General features: G+C 35.5%; 1 protein-coding gene across 1 annotated transcript in view; it reads left to right on the top strand.

Moving 5' to 3' along the window:
- MMP16 (matrix metallopeptidase 16) overlaps positions 1 to 16,766 on the top strand; it is a 358,917-nt gene that overhangs the window by 309,259 nt on the left and 32,892 nt on the right. Inside the window, exons 7-8 of the mRNA XM_004370828.1 lie at positions 1,511 to 1,649; positions 15,116 to 15,266. Coding sequence (XP_004370885.1) covers positions 1,511 to 1,649; positions 15,116 to 15,266 — 290 coding nt within the window. The remainder of the gene's footprint in view (positions 1 to 1,510; positions 1,650 to 15,115; positions 15,267 to 16,766) is intronic.

Raw genomic sequence — 16,766 nt, forward strand, 5'->3', positions numbered from 1 at the left:
ACAGAAGCCATGCCAGAGTCATATACATTGTAGGTAATCAGGTTGTGCCTCTATTCAACATATCCTCAACTTCTTACTTTAGCTGAAAACAATGATACAAAAGATAATTTAGAAAGCCCTTTGTCAGAGAAGATGTAAAGGCACACTGCAGTCACTAAAAATTGCCCTTTCAGAAATGGAGCTTGTGATCAATGTATAGACAAAGGTTATTTAAAATGATATTTAAGTCTCTGTGCAAATGCTCCTTATAACTGAAACCTTCTTTGACCACCCTATTTAAAATTGAAGACTCTCACTCAACACGCACTCATCCACTAACACTCTTCACGCACCTTCCCTGCTTTATTTTCCTTCTTTATATTTATCACTATTTTATACATTACACTTTTTTTTTCCTTATAGAAGGGGGTGGAGGGAGGATAAGATACACCAATAATAATTATTACTAGCATATATGCAAAGCCAACTTATGAAATAAAATAGCATTTAAAAATTGCCAAATAGGAATTCCCATTTAAACACTTGAGATACAAGCATTTACGGGCTTGTGCAAGACTTATTTTTCCATGTAGCATGGGACCCAGACAGACCATTATATTCACAGAGATAGCAAGTCCAAAGAGTAGGAAGCAGTGTACACCATGAACCAATAACATACAGGAGAAATTCAGTTTTCTTTTCTTCTGTTTCCTTTAAAATTCGTTATAATGGGCATCGTATTAACTTATAGCTTTATAGGTAAGGTGTCCTCCTGCTGTCTGAATATAAAGATGAGGATGTCATTGATCTATTTTAAGTATAGGATGCTTTTTAAGCTTTTTTTTTTTTAACCAATTAGTAAAACTTTAACTACTTTCATTTCTCTTCTGATATTAAAAAAAAATTGCTGGACACCATCCAGTTCTTTTGGTCTCATGGCAAAAGAGGCAGTTGTTCATGGAGACAATTAGCCACACATTCCGTATCCTTCGTTGGTCACTTGCAAGCTTTTAGGATCCCAGGCACTAGGCAATAAACTAAGAGGTAGAATAGAATCACTCAACATGTTATTAGGTCAATTAACTGGGACGTCCCATGACACCATGACCCTAAACCTCCAAACCAAGAAATTAAATCCCAGAATGTTTCGGTTATACATAAACAGCCTCAGCAGCTACTTTTTTTTTTTTTTTTTTTTTGTCATAGTTGTTTACATAACTATCACACAACCTTTACAAACTCAACTTTTAACAGGTATACAACTTATTTACAGCAATTACAGTAATTGGCTGTGCAACTCTACCCTTCATCAGTGTGATACTTCCATCACTGTTAACCCCCCATCCTTGGTACTTTACTATAAAAACATTTGTGATCTTTGTAGTCAAGTTGTTTAGCTGTTTCTTTGACTGTTTTAATGGAAGCAAATGATATTGACCTTAGCTTGATTTTAAAAGTGCTGCACCATCGCACAGGGGGCTGCCACAGAGACCTGCGTGTTTGCTGAGAGATGCTTTTGCTTCCTTTCCAGGACCAGTGGTTTTGGCGAGTGAGAAACAACAGGGTGATGGATGGATACCCCATGCAAATTACTTACTTCTGGAGGGGGCTGCCTCCTAGTATTGATGCAGTTTATGAAAACAGTGATGGGAATTTTGTTTTCTTTAAAGGTAAGAATGTTTCCCATGTCTTGCTTTGTTGTTATTTTGGTCGTTTTGAGCAAGTTCCTGCAATACACATAGAAATTGAGAATTAAAACCTATTGAGTGAAGTTAGGTAGCTAGTGGATTTTATGACATAAAACATATCTGTTGATTCACAATATAAAATTAAGTGAAATCAAGGATAAATTTTAATTCTCTAGTTTATGGTTTTTTGTATTGTAGTCTTCTTTACAAGTCAGTTTTGGAAGGCATTCTGTTTCACTTCTTATTTTTATATATAATTCCTTAAACTTTATTTTATTTAATCAGTATATATTTAATAATTTTCAATAAGCTAAGCAATTTCCTACAAGGAGCAAAGTAAACGTATGAGTAGAAAAATTCACCTAAATATCAGTATCATGAAATTTATTAAACTTGTTATTTATCTGTGTGCCTCATGTTCAAAAGTGAGATTACCTGGTAAAGAAAATTTAGTCAAGTGCTTGGCACCTATCCTCAACACTTGCTAATATTTAAAACAATAAAACTTAAATCCGTGGGATAAAATACAAGGAAAAGAGACAGATTGAGTTGGAGAATTGAGGCAATTGTGAGGAGAACATATTTGACCTAAAGCTGAGAACTAGAGTACAGAAAGAATACGACTGAAAGTATTACTCAAGAGCCTGTGGGACTAAAAATAAACTTAAACAAGGATGGAGGTTGAGGGAAGGAAAAGGATATCTTAACCAAAAGAAGCAATTATTCTGGGGACCAGAATAAAAGAAATGGTAGAAATGAGGAGGGTCATGAAAACCAGGGGGTCTGGAAAACACATGTAACTATTTAATTGAGGCCCAACCTACCTATATAAAATGAAATGGTATACCTGGAATTTATATTATCTTTATAGACTGCACCTTGAGATAAGAGGCAGTACAGTACAGTGGTTATAAGAACAATATGACTAGAGATAGTCATATTGCTAACTCTGAATACTAGCTGTATGTACTGGGCAAGTTACTCAGTTCTCTTTGCCTCGGTTTCACCATCTGGAAATGGGGTTAGTACAGCCCCATCTTGAGATTATTTTGTTTCTGAATTAATTACTACATATAAAGTGTATGGCACATGTAAGCCCTCCGTTAATGCCAACTATTGCTGCTGCCTTTGTGACTACTGTTAATATTATTGCCTTCCAGCTATCTATAGTGAGCATATAAATGAAGTGGACTTGCACTGTATCACTGGGGACGAAGCAAGCACACCAGCTAAAGGTTGTGGATCTTAGGGGCACAAATGTGGAAGGGAATTCCCTTCCCTGGCACCCTTCTTTGGCTCCATGAGCCAGAGAAAGAGGTGAAGGACAAGCTCTGAGGTAGCCCTGGGTTTGAGTGCTGTCCCAGGGGCTCTGTCTCATCATAGGATCAGTAGTGCTCTCTGACAAAACTGCCTGAGGAGAAATTGCCACAGTCACAAATCAGTATTCTGACAGCTCTTTACTGCCTCGGGGCCTTCTCACTTTTATTCCCTTTGCCTCTCCTAGCTCCTGAAATGGCTAGCTCCTTCTCATCTTTCAGCAGTCAGCATGAGAGGCACCTCCTAGATGCCCTCCCGGGCCAGTCTGTTTAAAGTAGTGCCCTCCAAGTTGCACACAGCACTTGTAAAAATTTGAAATTACCCACAGCATTAGAATGCAAAACCTATGAAAGATTAATTTTGTTTATATTTTCTTGTGCACCCCTCAACACTCATTTCAGTAAAAAGGAATAAAGTCAATATGGTTGAACACTAATTTGACTCAATATGATGTTTCTTATGTTCTTATGATCCTAACAACAGGAATAACTGTCTCTTGTCACATATGTATTTTCTGGAATTTACTAGAATTTCTAGAATGTTTTGCTAGTCAGTGGCCTCTTTTGACACATAGCGAGTATCAGGAAATGTCTAAGAAGTTTTGTTACTCAAAGGACCCTGCTCTGGAGCTTCCTTCCTCCAGTTTACTCTCCACAGTACCTCAAAATCCAGCTATGAACATGTAGCTACACTGATACAAATGCCACTGCTTATCCAGATGGAATCAGTGCTCTGGGTACTCCCAGTAAGAGCACCCCTTTCCCTAATTTCCAGCTCACCACTGTCAGGAGAGAAGTTAAGAACCTCAGAGCTCTGGGCTTCTGGTGAGACCCCCACCTCCCTTCTCTACCCCCAACACAACAGTCACAATCAAAATTACTGTCTCTGCCTTCACACCATCTATTTAAGGCCTGTATCTCCTTGAAAGCAACCCTGTTGGTGCAGTGGTTAAGAGCTCAGCTGCTCAGCTGCTAACGAAAAGGTATGCAGTTCGAATCCACCAGTCACTCTTTGGAAACCCTGTGGGGCTGTTCTACTCTGTCCTATAGGATCGCTATGAGTCAGAATCAACTGGATGGCAGCAGGTTTGGGTGTTTGTTTATCACCTCAAAAAGTATAGGATACCTACATCATTCCTTATCCCAAAGCTGCATACCCCCTCCCCACCCCCTTTTTGCTCTGTGGAACATGAGACAATCTATACCTCCTTTCTACCTGTCCAAACCTCATTCTCTGCTTTAATTTTCTACAAACCATCTGACAGATTACACAATTCACTTATTTATTGTTTATGTGTATCCTTCCCACTAGAATATCGGCAAGAAATTTGTCCTTTTTTTTTTTTTTTTCTGTCTCTGTTATTATATTCCTTATCACTTAAACCAGCAGTTGGCAAACATTTTCTATAAAGGACCAAATAAATAGTAAATATCTTAGGCTTTGCAAACCATATGATCTCTGTTACATATCCTTTTTTTTTTAACCCTTTGAAAAATGTAAAAACTGCTCTTAGATCATGGGCTATACAAAAATAGGTCATGGGTAGTAGTTTGCTGATCTCTGCTGTAATACTGGGAACACAGTAAACCCTCAACAAAGATTTATTAAATGAATGCAGAGTGAAGTTCAACCACCAATATCAGTATTTACACCCCTAAACAAGTTGATCTCAGCTTATCCCAGCCAGATTGAACCACTGCTACTGATGGATTTAATCATTCCTGATAAAAACTGTCCACAAACTAGGAATAAAAAGGGATCTTCACAACCTAATAAAAGGCATCTAGAAAAACCTACATATTTAATGGTGAAAAGTGAATGCTTTGCCCCTAAGGAACAAGATAAGGATGTCCACACTCACCAATTCTATTAAACATTTTACTAGTGGTTCTATCTAGAGTGAAATTAAGGTCAGAAATAGAAATAAAATGCATCCAGATTGGAAGGGAGAAATAATACTGTATTTCTTCACAGAGAACATGATTGTCTAGGTAGAAAATCAGATACCATCTACAAAAAAGCTCTAGAATTTATAAGTCAGTTTAGCAAGGTTGCAGGATACAAGATCAATATACAAAAGCTAATTGTATTTCTGTACATTTTCAGGAACTGTGAAGAGTGTAAGATTTTACCCTATTTCTAAGCTCATAAATTAGCCTGCCTGATTTTCATTGATGTTGGCAGAAGACATGAGACACTTGAGACAGACAAAGGAGACAAAAGCAGTAGTGATTCTATAGGCAGTTGTGCTGGTTATCTGAGCCCCAATTCCCAAAGACTGACGCAGAGAGCAGGTGGCACCTGTGCATACAATGAGTTACATTACAGGAGAAGAACCTCAAGCTTAGATATCCTAAGTCTTTTATAATGGGCAATAAGCATGTGTGACTTTTTCCCCCCAAAGGTAGATATTTTCTTTATTATACCGAACAGTAAACAAACCTTCCCTTTGCTGAGCAGGGAGACACTATCTCTGTAATCCAAGATTATTTGCTATACAAATGTCCTTGGAAAGATAGTCCAGAATAAAGATAGTGCCTCTGTCCACAAGACATGCTGAAAATCAGGAGATCTGTAGAGACTTGTCTCCCATCATATACTGGCAATAAACAAGAATTGATTTAAAAAATATACCAATTACAATAGCATCCAAAAAATATCAAGTACTTAGGTATCAATCTGTAAAATAGGTATATAACTGTACTCTGAAAATTACAAATCACTGGTTAAAGGCAGTAAAGAAAACTTAAATTAATGGACAAATATGCCTTATTCATGGGTTAGTGAACTCAATATTGTTAAGATGTTATCTTTCCTTAAATTGATCTGTACAGTCAATGCAGTCTCAATCAAAATCCCAACAGGCATTTTTGCAGTACTTTTGACAAGCTGATTCTAAATTTCAAAGGCAAATGTAAGGACCTACTATAGACAAAATCTCTTTGAAAACATTACTTGATTTCAAGTCTTATTAGAAAGCTACAGTAATGAAAACAGAATGTCACTGGCATAAAGATAGAGAAATAGATCAATGAACAGAATAGAAAGTCCAGAAATAAACTCAAAATAGATATGCACAACTAATTTTTGACAGAGGTGCAAAGGAAATTCAGTGGAGAAAGGATGGTCTTTTCAACAAGTGTGCTGGAACAACTAGATAGCCACATGCAAAAACAAACAAAAAACTCCAATCCATATTTGGCAACATCTGCAGAAATTAACTCAAAATGGTCCTAACCTAAATTTCAGAACTAAAATTATAAAACTTGTAAAAAAAATAGAATATCTTTATGACTTTGGTTTAGGCCAAAAAGAAAAATATTAGATACAATGCCAAAATCACAATCCATAAAAGAAAAATAGATGCATGAGACTTCATTAAAATTAAAAAGTTCTCTTCAAAAGAGAGTTTTAAAAGAATAAAAAGACAAGTCATGGACTAGGGGGGGAAATTTCAAACTATATATGATGAAGGATTTGTATCCAGAATATATAAGGAACTCTCAAAACTCAATAAAAAGAAAACAAACTACCAAATAAAAAATGACAAAAGGTTTGAACAGAAACTTCACCAAGGAAGATAATATAGATGACAAGTAAGTACATGAAAAGATGGTTAATGTCACTAGACTTTAGGGAAATGTAAATTAAAACCACAGTATTAGACCACTACACACCTGTTAGAATAGCTAAAATTAAAAAGATTGACTGTACCAAGTGTTGGCAAGGTTATGAAGGAACTAGAACTCTCATACACTGTGCAGAGGGAATGTAAATTTGTACAATCTCCCTGGAAAACAGTTTGGCAGTTCCTGTAACAAATGTTAAGCATACAGCCACCATATGATCCAGCTAATTCACTCCTAGTTATTTTCCCAATAAAAATAAAAATATATGTCCATACACAGATTTCCACATAAATCTTCATAGCAACTTTATTTGTAATAACCAAAAAGTGGAAAAAAATTACATCCATCAACTGGTGAATGGATAAACAAACAGTGTTATGTTCATATAGAAGTTCCTTGCGATTGAGTTGATTCTGACTTATGGTGACCCCATGTGTGACAGAGTAAAACTGCTCCATAGGGTTTTCTTGGGTGTAATCTTTATGGAAACAGATCACTAGACCCTTCTTCTGTGGTGCCGCTGGGTGGGTTAAAGCCACCAAACTTATGGTTACTGTTGGTGGTGGTGGTTGCTGTTAAGTTCATTACAACATGAGTGTAAACCATTTGTGCCATCCAGGGACTCCATGTGCATGTAATAGAATACTATTCAGCAATGAAAATGAACAAACTGTTCACTCATACTACAACATAGAAGACAGTCTAAATAATTATGCTGAGTCAAAGAATCCACTGAACAATTCTTTCAGTGAAAGAATTAAAAAAAAAGTACAAACTATATTGCTGCATTCATATAAAACTCTAGAACATGCAAAGTAATCTATAATGTCAGAAAGCAGTTCAGTGGTGGCCTGATGACAGCAAGGGTTTGGGGAGGGTACAGAATTCAAAGGGGCATGGGAGAAGTTTTCAGGGCAATGAAGCTGTTCACTATCTTGATTATGCTTTCAGAGGTATATACATACATTAAAACCTAATGAATTGTATACTTTGAATATGTGCAAGTATACCTCAATAAAGCTATTAAATAAAAAAAGCTTTCATGAACACTTCAGTTCATGCTGGAAAAGCTTACGTACATATTTCATAAATTTAAATATACTGATGACCATGGGTAGTAGAATTTTACTCCTTCATGATTCCATTGTTGTTAATAAGTGCCATTGAGTTGATTGCGACTCATAATGACCCCATGTGCCGGAATAGAACTGCTCCATAGGATTTCCTAAGCTGCAAAATTTTTTACTTTTTTAATTTTTTATTGTACTTTAGGTGAAAGTTTACTGAGCAAATTAGTTTCCAATTCCATAGTTTGTGCAGAAAATGTTCCATGCCATTGGTTGCATGCAGGCTGTAATTTTTATGGTAGCAGTTTGCCAGGTCTTTCTCCTGCAAAGCTACTGGATGAGTTTGAACTGCCAAACTTTCGATTAGCAGCCGAGCGCTTAACTGTTGTGCCACCAAGACTGCTTCCCTCCATTATTCTAGAGCACGTTAATTATGAGCATCCAAGTTAAATACTATCCTGGTTTTAGCTCCGTAGTTGAGCCCACTGATAATACATTGGAGTGTCCTGTCATAGCAGAAAGGTCTCACTCCACAGCAACCTCTCCTCTACTTGGTTAAAGTTCTAGTATTATTAGTATGATAGAGTGAGAAATTAACTAAGGTTTTAGTATAGAATTAACCCGATTGCTAAAGATATCATATTAAAAACATTATAAAATCTCTATTTTTAGATGTTACTATTTACAATGATTATATTTTCTAATAAGTGCTTACATTGGAAATGACTATGAAAAATGTTTCTCTACTCACATTTTGATTAATCCCATCTTTGATATTTCATATTTCTTTGTATGTTCTATTTTTGCTCTCTATTCTAATTTCCATAGTCTTATTTTTTACTAATATTTTATCACGTTTCCTATAAGAGCCCTCAATTTTTTGTGTGTGTGAAATGAAGTGCAAGTAAGTAGATACATATTTTAAACAATTTTTTTTCTTTCAACTTCACATATGAGATTTTTTTTTTTAATTAAGGAAGCTGGTACATAATGTCACCCTTCATGTGTCAAGATACTACTTAGTATAGCTACTTGTATTTAATTGTAAGGCTAGATATACAAAGCACAGGCCTTTTTCAATGCCAGCCTGCCTCATGGTGTGGTATATGTGACTGTCATATGGTATATCTGGCATCATTCACAGCTGTGAACAGACCCCCTCATTCCTCTACTTGACATTTGGCAGCTAACACTGAGTGGTTGTCTTTTATGTTCAGAAAGGTGGTTTCTTTAGTTAGAAGGCCCCAGAAACAGAAAGTATATCACACGTCAGGGAAATAATAAGCTTTTCTCCAGCATCTGAATGTGCTACAGGCTTTGTGCTAGGCAGCCATCCCACTATCACTCAGATAAACACAACATAAGAGAGTAACATTTTGGAAGCATAATCAAGCCAGATGTTTACATTCTCAATTATTAGCCGTGTTCAGGCTGAGTGATATTAGATAATAATATCAAAATTTTATATTAAAAATAGAGCTGGTATAATCTTCAAGAATTATAAAGTTTGAAAATGAAGCCACCAGTGTTGTCAAAATGAGTAAAAGTCATAATCAAGTACTTGAAAAGTTGTCTCAAAATTCCGATTGTTGCTATCACTTTATAACTTAAAACCGTACTTATCACCCTATTTGACAGTTTCATTTCAAGAGGCCAGAATTACATATAAGATGAGAAGTAAAATATGTAATGCAAGAAAAGAGGAGAATAATAATGTTTGCGAATAAAAAAAGCCTACAAAAGATGTGTATCAAGAGAGAAGAGTTGTCTAAAATGCATGGCACTGGAAAATGGCAAAGAAAAAAACTGTTCGATTAAGAAATGCTATTGCTCTTGAAGTGTTTAGGGAGTGCTAATGAAGTTCATTTGAGGTAGAAATAGATTGTTGTTTACATAGTATACCAGATAACCTAAAAAAGATCTTTTACTATAAATAAATGTGTGCAGTGATTACTTATTTATCTTTAAGTGGTAATGGAAAAACATGTCTAACGTGTTACACTAGATTAAGGAATTTACATTCAGTAGCTTTGATACTCACAAAATTAGATTTATAACACATGAATTGTGTTATTTTCATTAATTGTAAAGCTTCAAAGAAACTTAATATCAGTGTTTTTATTGTGTATTGAAATGAATTGATCATCCAGGCTTAAGCATTTAGTATTTTAAAATATTCAGTAATAATTTGCCTGTGATTATTTATGAGGATTCAGAAATCCCATGATATTTTTTCTTATGCTAATTTCATGTGTACTTGTATTGCTTGCATATATTGCATGTATATTTGAAATTACAGTATTTTCAGTGTTACTTGTGTATCTAAACTTCTTCCTTATTTTCAAAAGCTTTTACCATATCCTTTATTTACTGTGTCAGTTTGATTTCCCAGGGAAGCAGACATTGAGGCAGAGTTGGGAGGGCTGGAGGTTTGTGAGTGAGGGAGGTAAACCTGTAAAAGATAAAGGAGGACAAAGCAGGACTGGCTGGGAGAGCCTCAGACAGTGCTGCAGATGGGACAAGAGTCTTGGTGAACCCACTTGGGAGCTCTGGAGCAAAGAAGACCTGTTAGAATCTCACATTGGGCAGAAATTACCTAGTACCCTGCTGTGCTCACTCTTTGACTGGAGGCTGCCTGGAAGAGCATGATCTTGGCTCAAATGATGCAGAAGATCCGAAGGCACTTCAATTCAACTGGAAGGTTGTTGAAGGAAAATGTGAACACGGCACCTGCATGGCTGCCCCATTTACATAATCATACAAAAAAGTCTCTGGTTAGTAGATAATATTGTGGAACCTAGGAAAATAAATACTGGCAACAAAAAAAGTTATATGGCTTTCAGACATTGGCATTTATTCAAATTTCTTTAGTAATCTATCAAAAATATAGAAATTAAAACTTATTCCAAATAATTGAATAATTGTCACAATCTAGATTAGTGTACTTTGATTATGTGTTTTTGGTAGTATTTATTTATTAAAGAAGGTAGTAAGCTAATGTGATCATTATGACATAGTAATAATAAGTCCCATTTATTGGGCGCCAGGAGCCAGATATGGTGTGGGTATTTATCATTTGATCTCTCATAATCTTCAGAACTCTGCATGAGAGATGTTAGTATCTCATGCACAAGTTAGGAAAGGAAGGCTCAGAGAGATTTAATAACTTGCCTAAGATCTCACAGCTCATAATTGTGAAAGCTATCATTCCTAGTTCTATCTGACTTCAGTTCTGGTGAATGTGCCACTAAGCCTCTGAATGTAACACAGAAAATAATTATTTTTTTCTAAATCTTTGAATTTTCTCAAGGAGTATATAATTGTTAAATGGTAATCAACCAACAAGCAATATTTACTGAGTAACATCTAAATGCAGACTTACATTATATGAAGAAAATCCACCACTAAGGAATTTGTGTTCTACTCCAGGGGCCTGGCACACATTTTCTTTAAAAGACCACATAGTAAATACTTTCTGCTTTGCAGGCCATGTGATCTCTATGACAACAACTAAAGGCTGCTGTGGTAGAATGAAAGTCACCATAGATAATATGTAAATGAGTGGGTGTGGCTGTGTTCCCAGAAAATTTTATTTACAAAAATGGGAAGCCATGAGTTAGCAGCTCCAGTTTACTGAAACACTGTTCTAATAGATGATACAAAGCATCAATATATAAGAGTTTTGTGAACTCAAAAGAGAAAAATACAGTTAAATTTTTTCTTTTTAGTAATAAGGCACGAAGGGTATCTGATTACTGAGGAAATTGTCAGCAAGGAATAAGCAGTATATAGTAGCTTAATTAATAAACACTTCCATTAATTAATAAATGTGGAATGATTAGTTGATAAAGTGGGAAGGAAGCAGGAAATCATCATTAATTCTGAAAGCCAGGGTGTGAATGGTTTCTCTTTCAGGATCAACTTGGAATAGTGAGATAAGCAATGATTTAAAACACCTAAACTGTAGCACAAATATAGGAGCAATTGGTTGTGTGGTTTTAGGCATGTTATTTCTATGAATTGTAAAATAAATGAAGGTGTTAGGCTGGAATCTTAACCAGTTTTCTGAACTGGGGCATCTAAACAATACAATCACTCCCATCAGTAACAGTGGCTCAGTTCAACGGTAAGAAAGCATGTATGAATCTTAGCTTCTGGAAATGGCGCTGCTTTTTGGATTTTTTTTTTTTTTTTAATAGTCATTTAAGCACTACATTTTTCATTGTAGGAATAGCATTTAATTTAAAAACTAAATTTCTATCTCTTCTACTAGTCCATCAGCTCCACAAGGGCAAGAACCTTGTGTGTTTTTTTCCTTCATGTATTTATAGTGCCTAGTTCAGTAACTGGCTCTAATAGACTCTCCATAAACAGATGTTGAATGGATGGATGAATGAATCCCATTGAAAAATCACTGGAGTAGATGATCTCTAAAGACATCTACAACTCTCAACAGTCTTTGAGGTTATTTTTATTTATAAAGTCTCCTCTGTCTTTACTCTGATTTATTGATATTTTCCTCTGTGTTCTGCCAAGTACAGTGTCACTGAGGACCAGTTTTTTACACATGCTTCAGAATATGTCAACCTCCTTGTGAAATCCAGTAAATGCCTTCATTCTGCCGAAGAGGCAGTATTTTCCTTGAGACTCAGACCGCTAAGGTAGTTAAAACCCGCCTCTCGTATATTAAAGAAAATGACTTGAATGTGAATATCTCACACTTACTCAAAAACTGAAAAATAGAATTGAAGTCATTTCAACTTTGTCATGTGAAAATCTTATCTCAACAAGATACAAAATAAATGATATTTTCTTTAAAAACTCTTGGAAAATTAAATGTGTAACTCATAATCATTGTCAAATCATTGCATTGATTTCTATGCCACAAATACTCAGCAGGCAAGATGTCGTTTCTCTTAATCTTTTTGTGTATAACAACTGGTATCTCTCCCATGCAACTTTACAGCGGATGTTTACTGATGGGTTTTCTGTCCTGCTTTGTTTTTAAAAAGGAACATAAGTGCGTTTTTAAATCCCTTGGTGGTGGTCTTAACAGGAAAAAAATACTTAGTTGAGATCTTCTGTAAAAAGTCCTTGATCATTAAAAATGAAAGGTTGATTATCTCTTTCACTGATGGAAAATATTAACCAACAGTATTGGAAAGTATTCCTAAAATACATTAAAAAAAATAGTTTTTATAGAGTAACAAGAATTTCCTAGAAGAACTATAACTCCTTTTCTTTTTTCTCACGTCGTCTTTCCTGAGATACCCTGTAAACTAAGCTTCTGTAACATTTTCTAGTGCTGCATCCGCCCAGGGCATCCTGGGGCTTGATGAACCTAGTGCGAGCACAACCAGGCCTGGAAAGAGCATTAGGAACCACAAGGAAGAGCCAACGGAAGTGTTCTAAAGCATGCTAGAATGCTTCTGCTTGAAAGAAGGGACAACCAGCTGAGTTGAGCTGATAAAAGATTTACTGTAAATAGCCAGCCTGGGAGAAGTTGAAACTATACATCCTTTCCTAATTAAAAATGAGATGAAAGGAAAGCGTGCAATAAGTCACCAAACATAGGCGAACAGAATAGACCTTTCTTTTTCTTCTATTGTTTTAGGGCTTCCTATTTTAAATACCACGGAGATATAACTAAAATAGAGAGCAAGCTGAGAAATAGCTCTCTGGATTTTCCATCTCACTGACTCTGGCAAGGAAGTGATCCTGGGTCTTTGGGGCAAAATTGTTTCTTCGTAAACCATTCAAATTAAACAATGGTCCAGGATAGGTTTGTATTTTTATAATAATCTTTCCCAACACACAGTTAAATAGAATCATTTAAATTCAGTGGCTTTCCAGCCCAATACTGGGACATACCTTTACATTTCTCAGACTCGATAGTGGTTGTAAAATTCATTTTTATTGCCCTGCTAGTAAGATTCAAGACTAATGCCCCACAATATTATGTAGCCTTTATTGTCTGTGGTTGTTAGATTTTTGATGCTATATTTAATCAGTTAACCAGTTGCTATTGAGTTGACTCCAACTTATGGCAACCCCGTGTGTGTGAGAGTAGAACTGTGCTCCATAGGGTTTTCAATGGCTGATTTTTTTTGGAAGTAGTTCACCAGAACTTTCTACCGATGCGCCTCTGGGTGGACTCAAACTTCCAACCTTTCGGTTAGCAGCCTAGTGCGTTAACCGTTTGCACCCCTCAAGGGCCCCATATTTGATTATTCGTGTCATGTTAAACATTTTTTTTACAATCAATGACCATTTATTAAGCACCTGCTACTTCTCAAGCATCATATCAGCTGCTGCAGGAAAACAATGAGTCAGATATGAAGTCGGTCCTCAAGTTGCTCACAGCCTGGAGTGGGTGACAGTCATGTGATTCATGAAGATACAGTGGACTAAGTAATATGATAAAGGTAAAGATTGAATGCTCCAGCAATTCAAGAGGTCTACCTTACTCAGGTAGGAAATGCTTTCCAGAGAAATGATGTCAAGCTAAGTTTTGAAAGATTCCTACCAGTTTCCCAGAAAAGGAGATAAATAGAATGTAGTGCTATTTCAAGAGATCCACATTGAGAAGAACCTTGAAATAACATGTACATTAATTTGTATTTTATCCTGAATCTAATGAGAAGCCATTAGAAAAATTAAACAAAAGAGAGGCATAATCAGATATGTATTTCAGGCAGATATGTTTCACAACGTTGTGAAAAATAAATAAAAGTGAGACAGACTGGAGGCTGGGAGACAAGAAAGGAGGCACAGCAAAGAGGCGAGAGGTGGGTGCCATCTGCCAGTACAGGCCAGGAGAGATTCAAAACAGTAGTAAAACCAATTGAAGTCTGTCTGCTTTTTAATAGTGCCATGCACCAGCAATTCCAAACATCAGGGTTAAAATTCTCCAAATTTCTTCTCCCTTCAGTTCCCACTCTAAAAAACAGGGATTCTGTTACAGCTAGAAGAGAGCACAGGGTCAAAGGAGGATGAGTTTATAAGACTAAAGAGATCTGTGAATATGTTTGTATAATAAAAGGACAGAACCAGCATAGAGGAAGTGTTAAAGACGTTATAATCGGTAAAGCAGTAAGGACACACAGTGTGCAAAACACTTGAATGATTTAACCTTGAACAGAAATAGGCCTCTAATTCCCAGAAGAATCCTTGATCGAGATTTTTTTCATTTGTAAATTGTACATCTATTTTATTTCTTAAATTAATTCATAAAATCAAATTACATTATTAAATGCAATTTTCAAAATTACATTGATGTTTCAAAAATAATGTCCCTATTCCAGATGTGACCGGTACTGAGTTATTTAATGGATTTAATGTAAAATTATTTTTAAATGCATTGTGTTAATAGATATATCCCAGTAATTTCTCGCATTAAATTAATGCATTATGCATTTGCATTTATTTCACACAGGTAACAAATATTGGGTGTTCAAGGACACTACTCTTCAACCTGGTTACCCTCATGACTTGATTACTCTTGGAAGTGGAATTCCCCCTCATGGTATTGATTCCGCCATTTGGTGGGAGGACGTTGGCAAAACCTATTTCTTCAAGGGGGACAGGTCAGTACACACAGCTCATGAGGGAAGCAATTAACTAATGTTTGAATCACGGTAGAGAAGTCAATAATTTTGGTCTGTCATAGCATGGTATTAATTCTGCCATTTGGTGGGAGGACGTTGGCAAAACCTATTTCTTCAAGGGGGACAGGTCAGTACACACAGCTCATGAGGGAAGCAGTTAACTAATGTTTGAATCACAGTAGAGAAGTCAATAATTTTGGTCTGTCATAGACATGTAATGTTGATGGTGAATCCACTTGTGTGGATATAAACACAAGAGTTAATGGAGTCAAAAATATTTTTGAAATATATTTTTAAATAATATTCAAAATAATTTGATATTCAATTATCAAATATATTCAAATAATTTGATTATTTTGTATGTAAATATTAAAATAATGACTTTCTTATGAATGTGCATATACATGTATATAGTATATATTATTTTATTTCTCCAAAATCTTAATATACCTACAGAGCAGTGTAGGTAATGTATATATGTATACTTGCTTTGCATTTCCTTATAAATAAACTTCCTTTATTTTTAAAAAAAAATTTTTTTTAGCACAGGCATTTTGTGTTTTCATACTCAACATCACATTTTTACATTTGACACTCAATTAATTGTGAACATTTTCAAATGATTTCACTTTAGGTGTGGGTTCTGTTTCTTAAGAAGCTATTTACATAGGTACCATCAAACAGGTATTAAGAACTGTAAGTCATCATAACTATTACTGAACTAAATACTTTTAGCTTTCAGCATGATGTTATTTTGTCTGTTATAATCTTTTCCTGTTATGACACTGCTAACAGTATTCAGAAATAGTATATGTATTAGTCATGTGACTTACAGAAGGTACTAGGTATACATAACTCCGCCCTCTGCCCACTTTTTGACAGATAGTATAAATACCACCAAAACCAAAACCAAACCTGTTCCATCAAGTCAATTCCAACTCATAGTGAAGTTATACAACAAAACAAAGCCACATCGTTTCCCATGGAGCAGCTGGTGGGTTTGAACTGCCAACCTTTAACAGCCATTCCCTTAACCACTACGCCAGCAGGGCTCCTTAGTATAAATACCAGTGCATGTAAAATATATGTAAGTTAAAGATTATGTTTTTGTTAATTTAAAGTAATGTTAAATAGAAAGGTAATAAAAATGTAAAATTAAATTGTAATTGCACTATTACTAGGTAGGTCACAAGGTAACACCTAAGTATTCCTTATTGGTATATAGAAGGACCTAAGTATGACATTTTACTGCCTTTTACACATGAAGTTAAAAAAAAACACACACATATACATACACAAATATGAAGGGCAGACTGTCATGTCCAACAAGCCACTATTGATTTTGCCTTTAATGTTTTCAACTCTAAAAGAAAAATGACTAAGTATATTGTCTTAGTCTGGGTTTTCTAGAGCAGCAAAACCAGTAAAGCGTGTTTATATATATATATGTACATATGTGTGTGTGTGTGTGTGTGTGTA

Source organism: Trichechus manatus, unplaced genomic scaffold (genome assembly GCF_000243295.1).
Source record: "Trichechus manatus latirostris isolate Lorelei unplaced genomic scaffold, TriManLat1.0 scaffold00009, whole genome shotgun sequence".
NCBI lineage: Eukaryota > Metazoa > Chordata > Mammalia > Sirenia > Trichechidae > Trichechus > Trichechus manatus.